Raw genomic sequence first — 13,854 nt, forward strand, 5'->3', positions numbered from 1 at the left:
AAACTACACAATTCTGTAATAAAATAATATATTGTATAATACAGTGTAATTTCGTTAACTTTAGGGTCCTCGTTATTCTGTCTGAAGAGTTGATTTTATGGTTTTCTTGCGAGCTATTTTAAATGCACAGCGAAGTCTCGGAATATATTTTAGTTCATCGGTTTAGAGCCCATTTGCGGACGAGACGCTGCGCAAATTATACTACCAAATGACGTTCCATTAACGCGTGAAGCGTGTTCCATTATTGGCTAGTGATGGAGGGAGAGTTTAGTGCTTTTCCCAATATTAGTTCTCACAGTTCGTCTATGGACAGCATCCGTTTCCGCTCTTTGACCGGGAAATTTTGTACTTTTGACAGATCATTTTAACTTACCTAAAGAACACTTAGTAAGTTGGTTGGATATTATTTTGGCCTCTATTATTATTTGCCGCCTCTTAGAGACCATCGCAATTTTCATGAAAGGGATGCTCACAAAAATGCAACTTTTAAACGAGATCCTACAAGCCGAAGAAACAGTGACACCAGCGGCGATTTTCTTCGACGAAGGTGAATATTTGAAAGTAGACCTCAAAACAGTTCAAACCAGTCACATACCTATTAAATTGTATCAAAATCTTAAAAACATGCGTATTTCTTGTACATTGAGTAAGATCATGGCCCCCACAAGGGTGGGCTGACAGGGCTCTAGCCTGGGGGCCCGGCGTGGCAGATTGACCAGCCAAGTGAGATAAACACGCAGCACAAAATTGCACTTATAGTAAAAAAAAATGTTTTTAAAAAAAAGGCGCCTTTTCACCTCCAACATACTAGCATATTATAATAATATGTTGTTCTGCGATGAAATTTTTAATTATTATCGATATTCTACAAGTCTATAATTTATTGTGCATAGCAACACAAAAGTGGGCGTATTCAAAATACAAAAAATCGCTAAAAATACCATTAATTTTACCTCGAACACCATTTGGAATATGCAACTGTAGATCGTCACACTGCCTTTAACCTTAGCGATAGGTAGGGGGGCGCCAAAGTTCCTAGCCTGGGGGCCCGCTTTGGGATATGGGGGCCATGAGTAAGATACAAAATTACCCAACGCATAACAAAAGCCTTGCAACTGACTTCAAACGGTATTATAACATTGATGTGTTGTGTCAGTGTCTCGAGCCTCCACCCGACACATATAAAACCGTAAATAACATACTTGTTATTACAATTTTACCAATATTATTGGGTACATTAAAACAACATTCTATATAATATAACTATAGTCAGATTATTACCCCCTTACAAGATTTTTCCTTATAGGTATTCACATAAAAAGTATCCTGGCGACTAATTGTGTGAGTGAGGTTTCCATTCGAAGTGCGTTCATATTCTTTGCATCATTCGCCAGATGGAGTTTTCTTCTATTTTCGTTTCATGAGACCGCAGAGATTACATTGTCCGTTTTGTATTTTTATCTGACGGTTAGTTAAAGGATAAATAATAATCATCAACAGAAAATTAACCCAGTCAATAATTGTGTTTATCGTTATCACTCTCCACCTATCAACGGGTAACACGCTCCGCCCGAGTTGGAATTATTATTCACACGTTGACCATATCAATATTATTTTGTGTTGGAATACGGGGTAGGTATTATTTCGAATAGGGCTAATGGCTAACAAAAAGTCCTTAAACGTTCATTTAACAGTAAAAACTTTGACTATATAGACATTCGTTTTCGAAAAAAGTTTTTGAAAAAAGTCAAAAGGCGGACATGCTCAGATTAGGTCAAAATGTATTTATTGTATTTTCAAAGCATGATCCTGGACATTCCTTAAACGTTGTAGATAATCTAATTATATAATTTTGAAGCCTTATTATCCTTTATATTTATTTTAAACATTTGATGATTGCATGAAGTATTTTTATTGCATAAAATAGTATTCTTTTAAACCTCTCGCTGTAATGTTTTAGAATATAGTCATATTTCAGTACATGCATGTGCAGTGGTGTTAAGATATTTTACATTAATTATTAATTTTTAAACCCATTTATAAAACCATTAGTATACTTTATGTTGACATTATTATAGTGAAATATTTACGATAAAAAATTATATTGATAATCTCTGTGATCCCAAATTTGACAAGGATTAGGCATTGTATTATTTAAAAAATGGGCAAGATTTACACATTTAAAGATACTTTTAAAGATACTGATTATAAGCTATGTCTTTGACCATTCAAATGTGATAAACATTCTACGAATAATGTTTGCTTTATAATAATTATTGACCTAAGAATAAAGTAGTAGGGTGGACGCTCCTATAGTCAGCCTGTGCCTAATGTCAGCCTCTTTCATCATTTCGTGAAATAATAAGAAAATTATGCATTGTATCACCATCTATGAGAACGTTTATGAACTAGTATCCAATGAACCAAACATGGTTTCAAAATGGCAGTTGTAACTTATTTTCTGTCCCTATATTCAGCCGTTGCTTTCAAACAAGTGAAGACCTGTGCCATTCTTCCTCGTGCTACTAATAAATTTGCAGTTGACAACCATTTCCAAGTAAGTTCAAAAACCCTCAATTTTACTTATATTGTTGAGTTAAGTGTTATTTTACGTTTTGGTGATTGTTTTTCCTTGTTTTCAAGCATTTAATTGACGGTTATTATGCTTGATTTTTGCAATTTTGTGGTGGCTGACTTTAGGAACATATTTTGTTAGAGCATCCTAAAGTCAACCATGGGGGCTGACCTTTGGCTATGAGTCAGTTCTTTCAAATCTGGAATCTAAGTATGTAGTAGTGTTCTCTATCTTTCCAATTTGATCGTACATACACAAACATAATAATTTAAAGAAAAATACCAAAGGTCAGCCGCCTCATTTTGTTTTGGGGTAGACGTGGCTGACTTTAGGAAATTAATGCTCCAAATGTCGGCCGTCAACGTGCTTATACTCTTTTAATGGCTTGATCAATGGATTCAGTGTTATATTTTTGTTCAAGGTATTCACATAACTAAGTTCGTCATGCCGAAAGAGAAGAGGATCATGCCGAATGGGTATAGAAGACCTCTTCTACAATATGACAGGAGCAAAATTGAAGATGCACTCCAAGCAATAAGGGGAGATCAAGTCAGCATTAGAGAAGCCAGCAGAAAATATGGAGTTCCGAGAGGAACTCTACAAGATCGTCTCCACGGCAGAGTTGCTGAAAATAAAAATATGGGTCGAGATACCACATTAAGCAAAGAGGAAGAAGAGTCGTTGGTGCAATGGTTATCAGAATTGTCCAAATGTGGATTTTCAAGAAAAAAAGATGATCTGTTGAATACAGTTCAAAAAATTATGAAAGATGATAAACGGCCAAACCCGTTTACTAATGACCGGCCTGGAAGAAAATGGTACGACCTGTTTATTAAGAGACACCCAATATTGAATGAGCGTGTTCCGGAAGGAATTAGTAAGGGTAGAGCAGTTGTTACAGAAGAATACATTCGTAAATGGTTTTATGATCTTAAAAAATACTTGAATGATATAAAAGCTATCGACCTTTTGGAAGACCCAAGAAGAATTCTAAATGGCGATGAAACCAGTTTTAGTGTTTGCCCAAAAACCGGAAAAGTTATCGCCCCAAAAGGCTGGAAAAATGTTTATGAAATCCAAGCCGGGAATGAAAAAGAGACTATAACGGTATTATTAGTCTTTACAGCGGCAGGTGACACGTTACAACCGATGGTCGTCTTTCCATATGTTCGGCCGCCGCGAGACGTAATTGAAAGTATGCCCGATGGGTGGTTTCTTGGTCGTTCGGAGACTGGATGGATGAGAAGTGAAATATTCTTTGAATATGTGGCCAATGCAGTGAATGTGTGGTTGGAAAAAAACTCTGTACCAAAACCGGTACTCTTGTTGGTAGATGGGCATAAATCCCATCTTACTCTTGAACTCAACAAATTCTGTAATGACAATCAAATCATTCTGTATGCACTGCCTCCAAACACGACTCACTTAATGCAACCAGCAGATGTTAGCGTTTTCCGGCCTCTCAAAGTCGAATGGCGAAAAACTGTTAGAGAATGGCAAGGAAATCCAGAAAATTTTAATTCAGTATTATCTAAGAGCACCTTTTGTCCGTTATTGAACCAAGTCCTAAAAAATGATATGACGGAAATTATTAAGAATGGTTTTAGAAAATGTGGGCTTTTCCCGTTTAACCCTGATGCTGTCGACTACACCAAGTGTATTCAAAATACATTAGAGCGTGCCGAAAACACCAACAGGAATGAACAAATGACTCCTGGAGGTGCGGTTACTTTTAGCCGAGAACAAATAATAACGGCACAAAACATAATCAAAAGCTTAAAAAAACAATTAGAAGATGAACATATAGATGCACTTCGTGTTATCGAAATTATCGAAACTTCTTTCAATGTAGCAGACAATAGTGTTGTCACTATTGGAAACTACATTTTAAAATCCAGTGGCGTTCTGGAAGTAGATGCTGACCCTCAACCCTCAACTTCAGGCTATGTAACAGACGAATTCCAAATTACTGAAAGAATAATAAACCCCAACCAAGAAGATACCGAAAATAATTCATTTTTACCTAATCTTGACGATGCTATTGAATCACTGGACATGATAAACAATTTAAATTTCTCTCCTCTCTCAAGCCCTGCCTCAATTATTACAAAGTCTGGAAATACCCCACCTTCGTCATTGCCCGCAACACCTTTGTCATGCGCACCCAATAAAATGACAAGAGGAATATCTCCTTTCTTCAAAAATCACCTGTTTACTCCAAAATGTTTGCAATTTGGAAAAAGAAAATTGAAACCAGGAGATCAGATGCCGATGGCAATTTCATCTGATGCTTGGAAGAACTACATGAACAAAAAAGAAGGAATAAAACAGGCACTGGTAGAGAAGAGGATTGAAAGGCAGGAAGCTATAAAAAAAAGAAAAGAAGAACAGGCTACAAAAATAAAAGAACGAGTGAAAAGAAAGGAAGAACAAGTGCAACGAAAAAGAAACATCACCAAACACCAGATCGTAGGACGAAAGATTAGAGAAACTAAAAAAAAATTAAAAGTAACATCTACACAATCTAAAATTTCATGTAATGGATGTGAAGAAGATTTAATCAGTGATGTGGACGATGATGATCTCAAAAATGTTGGCTGCGACATCTGTCCAAGATGGTATCATCTCAAGTGTACCCAAAAACGGGGTATACCTTATGTGGAAGTTGCTTCTAACAAATTTACTTGCCATATCTGTCTGCTAACTATGTAGATGAAAATAAAATTACTACTGTTGTGACTGCACATACCTAAATATTTAGTTTAATTTCATGGAAAATGTACCCTGCTGGATATCTATCGACTTAGGTTGACTTTAGGAACACAAAAGGCTGGAGATAGGCACATGGTGGCTGACATTGGGTGATTTTGGCATATTATTTTTGAAAGGCCGTTAAATTAATTTAATCAAAACAAATAACATTTTAAGTACGACAAGTGGATAACCTTTTCTCTGAACTATAATAAGGTATAATTGTTAGAATCTTAATAGCTATATACTATTTTTTAAACTGTTTTAAATCAAGTAAAAACCTTAAGTGGCTGACCTTTGGGACATTCACCCTATTTTTTTGAAATACGCCATTTCTATTGGCACTACCCAGTGGCTAAGCTGCAACATACGGCCGTAGCCATAGATTGACAAACGATAAATGAAGTAGGGAGTAAGATCATGTTAACGCGCGTGTTTGAACATGTACCTAACCGATTTTTTTAAACGATACATGTTCAAACACGCGTGTCCAGGATCATGCTTTGAAGATAGCATAAAAGCTCCATTTTGACGTACGCTGAGCATGTCCCCCATTAAGTGGCGATTAAAAGTCTGACATACCGATATACCTACTCACAATGTTATTAAATTTTGTAAATACTAATCGGGAAAACTGTTAATGGTATTCATTTTGTTCTGACTGTTGTACAAGATCCATTGTCATTTTATAATGTATAACAATAACAATGTAAGTATATAATATGTTTCATTTAATCTGAAAAATATTCATTACTAATTATTTATATGAAAGAAATAATTGAATTCAAGTGTGTGTATACCTCATACTATCAACAATGTATTAAAAGCCTCCATATTATATATGTATACCGTATACCTATATAATATTAGAATGAGAATATTGAACACAATGTATAGAAGTCTAAGATTTGAACTGAACTTAGGTACTAGAGGTAGGTACTTAAGAAATAAACTTTTAAAAAAATCTTTCAAAATACTTAAATCCTGACGGCTAAAATTATTAAACATGGAACATGCTTTGTCTACTGATTCTCTGAATACTGGTTCTCCAAATTCAAAAGAAAATTTATTTGTCAAAGTAACCGAATCCAAAGGATTCAAACAATTTTACTATTCTGAAAATTGTGTAATTACAATAATAAAACTAAAGAAGTAAAAATAACAGACGAACAATACGTCGCAAAGAATGTAGGCTACTGAACATAGACTAATATACTTACTACTGAACGTAAAATGAAAATAATCGGGGCGGGGCGCGGGCCGCGTGCAGGCTGCGCGTCTATAGTTATTCTACGTCTATTTTTCATAACGCTTTTGCGTCGGATATCATGAGTAAAACATGTACCATGTTAAAAATCGCAAGTGGTGAAATCACGTAAGTATCTATCGCCGCCCTATAATAATGTAAAGGTAACACTGATATAGAACGGGATAATATTATGTAATAGCGGGTCCAACCAGATCCTTCCACAGTTCGCTCCTTCGTTGTAATTTTTGACATTTCATGATTTTGATGTTGTAGAATTTTGACTGAATTTTGGATTTGCTTGATTATAACCTAGGTCCTAGATCCATTGATATCATCTAATCTTAATGTAATGTTATCAACAGTTAAGTGGTGATTTTACTTTTTCGGTTATCGCAACCGAATTGAATACGTACCTATATATATATATTCAAATGGTTGTAATTTTACTTGTGCGATGATCGCATGCACACAACATTTTAAAATAGTTTTTGTTTCCAACGTTTTTATATTTTATTATTTGTTAAATGCGACTACTGAATTAAAGTAAATGTATAATACATAATAATAGAAAAATAATTAAATTGTTATCAAACCAAAACGATTTGATGAGCAATTGCTTTGCAATCTTAGACTACAATCTTAGACTATAGATACATCATTGCAATACATATTATTATAACTGCTATGCGATCATCACACAAGTAAAATCACTCCCATTTGAATTTACTCATTCAATTCGGTTGAATGCTATCATCACACCAACAATTTTCTTTGAAGTAGATGACGTAAATCGATTAATCAAATTTTAAAGGAGGCCTCGAAACAGCTCAAACTTGTCATACCGTTTACAAAATACTGAAACAGACACGTATCTACTATTATTATGTGTTATCACAGCCATCCTCGATAACAATTATTTTTAATGTTAATTGTGAATAATGTGATTTATGGTTTTTATTTAAATTATTGATCATGGGGGGGTTCAAAACAAGTTGGTGCGTCGTGCGACATTAGTAAAATCCACCATGTCGATTTCAGTCTTAATTCATAGTAAAATGCGCAAAGTGTACAATTGAGTAATTTGGAGTAATAATGATCGGATTTGTTAATCTCTTGCACAATTAAAATCACTGTTATTTGATAATATTGAAGAAAAAAAATGATAATCGCATGAAAAAATTGAAACTAAATTTCCCTACAATGATCGCATGCGCTCATCACATACTACAGTGACGTCACCAGACAAAATGCCGCCCCATTTTTTATACTGTATTTTTTATCATCCATTCATGACTACAATATCTAAAAAAATGTATTGTATGGATACATTACTAACAAAATATATACATACCACTAAATCTAATTCAAATACCATCTCTACTTCAATAGACAATATTGCGAGTCCACGGTTTCAGATACATTTAAAAATACACCGGAGAACTTTCAAAACTCGCGAATGACTGGCAAAAATATGTGGATAAATTAATTAAGTAAGTATGTGCCTACCTATAATTCAAATATAATTCGTAAATCGGCACGTGGCATTGCTGGTTATTAAGGAAGTGGCATCCAAGACCAACAGCGAGGCATCGCAAACCCGACAAAAAAATTGGTACAGTCCTGTTAAACCATTTATGTTATTGTACATTTTGTTTCCAACCAGTGAGCTGATTTTTTTTTAATGGAAGATATTTCCGTTATTACTAAGTTTATGTACCTATTTCTATATATACCTAATGATTCTTCTCGATTTGCCGCCCTTCGAGTAATTGCCGCCCGTAAGTGATGCTCAATCTGCCTACCCCCATGGGACGTCACTGATCACATCAAGTAAAATCACTGCCATTTGAGTGTACGCATTCGGTTGCATTCGTCGCATAAGTAAAATCATCACAAATATCTCTTACGTGCTCGTAATGGTGCGCCCTAGTCTCGGTTTAGTGGATGTCACTACACTCATTCTGTCTACACGTAGGTATGTAGTTATATGATTGTGTTTCATCCCTATACTATCCTCGGCAAAAATAGTTGTAAGTCGTAATTTTGCATGTTTTTGTTTGTAAAATTTACTTACACATAATAATATCAAGTGAAAAAAAATCGTAAAGAAGCTAACAATATGCTACATAGTCAACAACACGCGGCGGCGATGTATTATGCTCTCGGGACAATATTGTATAAAATATCCTTTTATGTTCAAGCTTACGAAGAATACGAGTCTAATAAAATTGCTCCTCGTGATGGGTACCTATTCGCCGGTGCATGAATAGCTTTTAAAATCAAATTCCTCCACGTATTCCTTTCCCGTATTGAAAAATGAACTGGATACTATAGTAGACCGTGGTGAAATAGGAATTCTATTAAATTTCTCTGTAGGTATCTACCTACTTTCTTGTCCACGTATTGGACATTTTCACTTAAATTCCTTCACACGGAGGAATTTATGCACCGCCTGTAATCCAGCCCGGAATTAAACGTTTATCAAATTGTCAAGATGCTTCGGGACTTTTCTTCACAATATTTATGTGATAAACGTAGATTTAAACGCTGTTTTATAAATATATTTAACTTTGTTAACTTTATAATCTAAAAATTTCCTTCAATAAAATAGTTTTATCAGATTGAATTATTACAACTACATACCTACCTTGAAAACGCCAAAGAATTGTATTCTTGCCACTTCGATTTTCATCTATTAATTTATATTCTTTTTGACAAAGGAAAAGTTTCCTCATTATCCCACTGTCCATAAAAAGGACGTCTCTTTTGCGAAAACAAATCAACACCATATGAAGGAAAAACAGGAAATGTCATATAGAGTCTTCGACGAACGGTGTCCAAAGAACTGCACAATACATACCTATATAATAATAATTATGTACATACGCCGCAGAAATACAGCTGGTAACTTCAGTTCATTTTCTAAATGTAATTAATACCTATGGAAAATGAAATAAAATATATTATACTGTCAATTCAATTCACAAGTAAATTGAATACTTACATTATTTATGGTCGTTGCATAATATGTAGCCACCCGTAGGCCTTGTCCACAATATGGCGCGTGTCTCGCCGCGATTCGCGCGCGCGACAGTCGTTACGGCGGGAGTGCTTGTGTACGGCTCAATGAGGTCACATGTATCTGGAATGCGCGCGAGTCAAACCGCGGCATGTGGACAACGCCTAAGCACCATAAACTTATATTATCCCGCCATAGAGAAAATCAAGGTTAAATAATATTGATAACAGTAAAAATAGGCGGCTCTCGTGGTGCAGTGGGTAAGGCGCTGGCCTTCCACCCGAGAGTTCTGGGTTCGATTCCCGGTCACGACAAAAACATTTATGTGTTTTTCTCAAAGCCTGGGTGTTTGTGATTGTTCAAAATTACTAACAAACCACCTTGTACGAAAAAGCAAGGACATGGTTATTAATAATTCTAAAAAAAAAAAAAAAAAACAGTATAGTAATGTGTATCCATTAGTCGGTGTATTATTTGAATGGTAAATCTACTTTATAATAAAAGTCACTTCAGTTGTCCACTTCAAAATTTTATAGACTTAATTAAGGTGGAATTAATATATTTTTTGGAAGCAAATATTGTGTTGTAGGTTAAGTTATATACATATAATATACTTTGTACCTACTGATTACAAATTAAGTACCTATCTTTAGCGAGCGGTTTCACGTTCAGTTTATGCCTAGAGTTTCTTGGGCCTTGTTGGCGCTATTTGACTCGCGCGCATTCCAGGTACATGTGACCTCATTGATCCGTCGATTGAGACACACTTCATCTGGACAAGCTCCCAGTGTTTTAAATCGAACATTGAATATGGGTATCAAAAATTTTCAGGATTATGACCTAGGCCGTAAGTGGACCAGGCAACTGAATAGGATCCAGGGTTTGTAGTCCTGAGCGAGACAATACTATAATAAAATACTTTTTTTTAATTGTTGAATAGGTTAGGTAGGTACCTACCAACTGTTCTATATTTTTGTCTAAAATATACTATCATTTTGACAATCTGAGAAGTAATATACTAATGACAGTGATAACAATACAAAAATGTTGTATCTATAAATAAGACGTAGCTATTTTTATTATTTTTTAAAGAAAATATTCCCAGTGTAAACACTATAAACATTGCATCACCACGTTCGATCCTAAGAGGATTAATACGCGTCTGCACAGAGCAGAGTTTGTATTAACAGATTTTTGCTTTTACAACATATGATTTTTAACTACTTGATCAACCTATTAGGACTATACTCTGCGAGACCCGCGATTGGAACCCGAGACCCACGACATTATAAGGCAACACATTACCGCTGGGCTATCTTGTGCATTGTAAACATAGATGTTTTTATTTTTTGATGGGTCTAGATCAGTGATCGGCAAACTCATTAGTCAACAGAGCCAAATATCAAAAGTACAACGATTGAGATTTCTTTTGAGAGCCAAATTTCTTAAACTGAAATTATATAATATTATGTAAACAGTTCATTAAGTTAAAAACTTTAGGTAAAGATTTAAGTCTTAATTAAACTATAGGTACACTGAATAAAACTTGATATCATACTTTATAACGATCTTATTTATTAATATAAATTAAATTGTAAGTAAGGTATCCATAGAATTAAATCATGACAATGACTGACAAACACTTAATGTGTATAATGGCCTTGCATCTCCTTGAAAAGTTTGAGTGTCAGGTGTGTATGTTGATGTTTTTAATTTTAAGTACGATTCCGAGTTCTCATCAATAAGATGACTTCCCAATTTACTCTTGATTTTTTCCTTTCTTAGAAATCGCTTTACTAACCACAAATAATTCAATATTAACATTGTTTAAGATTGTATTCAGTAATTAAATACAGAACTTGATTTTTCTTGACTCTTCTAAAGATCCTCAACTGCTTTCTGTCTTGCATCATCGACAGGATATTTAGTGCTAAATGACGCATGTTAAGTTTTAGGTGTCCCTCCAAATTTGACTTCGTGCTATGCGCCAATTTTTCCCGACAAATAATACAGATCGACCATTTAAGTTCTGAATAAACGCGAAAGTCTCAGTCCATTCAACTTTAAATTCACGGTTTTCGTCATTCGTTTTTCTTTGCTTCTTCTTTGTAGCGATGCCAAACAGGGCAGTTGTGAGTGTTGCAGAGCCGCACTCAAGGGGCCAAAGAGCCACACGTGGCTCGCGAGCCGCGGTTTGCAGACCACTGGCCTAGATGTATGGTCATGCCCAGTACCCGAAAATCTCGCCGCCCCCGTTTGTTTGAATACATTATATCTATTTCGTCGTCATACATTATGTTAAAATTCATTTTAATATGCTGTCCCAAATAAAAAAACTTCAATGCCTAAATTAAAAATAAATCTTACTTATAATATTTTTTATGTAATATAATAAAATATATTAGACCACAAATCACTTATAGTTGGCCCACTTTTTGTAACGGAAGAATAGGAATTGAGAAAGTATTGAAAACACTTTTCCGTACGATTTACGAACAATGTAAATATATTTTTCTTTTCGCTTTCATGCTCGGAATATTAAGCACGCTTCCTGTAACATGGAAAAGGAAACTTCTGATTATTGAATAGGTATAGTATATGCATTGAAAGCTCGATATAGTTTGGCTGGAGATAGAATAGGTTGTAAATATATTACTCAGGTACAATGCACAATCCGGGAACGATAATATCATATCAATGAAAATAATACACTTTCGATAGTATTCTCTGACGTATCAGTGATTCGATTAAGTAAGAATATTGGATAATTACTTTCCTATTTTCTATTATACTGAATTCAGAATGTAGATATTTTATTATAGTTTGAGATTATCGAAATATTTGTTGAATAAAATATTGTCCAATATTTAACCAGATTAAACAATGATGTTCGAAATTCCCGTGAGACTGATACTGGCAGACGAGGCTCAAAGATGGAGCCGGTACTCCACTGGTTTTCAGGAAGATACTTGGGCATGTGAAAAAAGAGGAAAGTTGACGAAGCCGGAGAAAAGACGACGCTCCCGATATACCACGAATCCGGTGGCTGAACTGAGTAGAGAACTACCTCCAGACTCTTAATATATCCAGTTGGCGTTTCAGAATAATAGAGAGTACATGGTGGAGACCAATGTTGGAGGAGACCGGGACAACATCATTATGTAGCGTCATTAATAAAAATAAGATAAAACATAATTTTATTGAATTGTAAATTTCCCTTACTTTTTCTTATATGTATAAATGGTTGTACAATTGCACATTTTATATCGGTAAACAATTTCCCATTGAAGCGGATGAAACAGGTAATAGATAGTGTATTTTAATTTAACTAAACTTAATTACAGTGAAGTATGCGGGAAAGTGTATTTTTTTTATAATTATCTCCACGTTGCTCGCTATCGATTACATAATATTATATACAAAAGTTATAGGTAATTATATTATGTTTTACAAAAATGATAATAACTATTTTTACATACATAACTTGAAAACACCTCAGATATACACCCTCTTGAAAAAGTCATATTTGAAAAAATACGTAACTCGACGGGTTTTGAACCCGATTAACCATTGGTGTTGCGCCAATCTGTGCATTAACTAATTATGCTACGAACCTCCTATCTAAATACGACAATTGAAACTAGTAGGTTAAGCATGAAATGCTTATCAAATTGAGTTATTATTGACTATCGGATTTTGTGTATTAAATCAAAGAATATTAATTACCTTAATTACTAACCGACGCCCGACTCTCGCCAAATATTTTAGTTATTAGTTATAACGTCTACTTGAACTTGCTAACAATTTTTAATAAACCATTTCTTTTATTCAAATGAATAATCCACAAGATTTTGAGAATGTAACATTCCATATATTGAACATACTTACATAACTTGAAAACACCTTCTAGTGGGAATATATCTGAGGTGTTTTCAAGTAATGTATGTTCAATATATGGAATGTTACATTCTCAAAATCTTGTGAAATATTCATTTAAAAAAAAACGGCATTATGCACCGCTTTTCAAGACGGAAGTGTCAGATAAACCAAAAAAACAGAATGAGTAAATTTCATGCAATGCAAAACTACTCAACTACTGGACTATTAGGCGATTTCAGTGAAAATTATATTTATTATTGTGTTATTAATTATAATTATATTTATTATTTTATTAGATACCTACATACAAAATGTTATCTTATACTGAAAACAATAATAATATTAGGTCGTAGGTAAACCGCCTACAGATTGTTTCAAACT

The 13,854-nt window shown here is 34.4% G+C and overlaps 2 protein-coding genes across 2 annotated transcripts in view; one reads left to right on the plus strand and one right to left on the minus strand.

The window, feature by feature from the left end:
• Positions 1–13,854, minus strand: part of LOC147064094 (CD151 antigen-like) — a 480,478-nt gene that overhangs the window by 313,973 nt on the left and 152,651 nt on the right. The window lies entirely within an intron of this gene.
• LOC147064096 (uncharacterized) lies at positions 2,296–5,329 on the plus strand. Its single transcript, XM_085958928.1, has 2 exons — positions 2,296–2,557; positions 2,997–5,329. The coding sequence occupies exon 2, from the start codon at positions 3,020–3,022 to the stop codon at positions 5,285–5,287; it is 2,268 nt and encodes a 755-aa protein (XP_085815054.1). The 5' UTR covers positions 2,296–2,557; positions 2,997–3,019; the 3' UTR covers positions 5,288–5,329.

The sequence above is a fragment of the Rhyacophila brunnea genome, unplaced genomic scaffold (genome assembly GCF_057557595.1).
Source record: "Rhyacophila brunnea isolate RB1 unplaced genomic scaffold, BYU_Rbru_1.0 scaffold_8, whole genome shotgun sequence".
Taxonomy (NCBI): domain Eukaryota; kingdom Metazoa; phylum Arthropoda; class Insecta; order Trichoptera; family Rhyacophilidae; genus Rhyacophila; species Rhyacophila brunnea.

Bases quoted from the DNA above. Each gene is read 5' to 3' on its own strand.
- LOC147064096 (XM_085958928.1), top strand. From the start codon at position 3,020: ATGCCGAAAGAGAAGAGGATCATGCCGAATGGGTATAGAAGACCTCTT.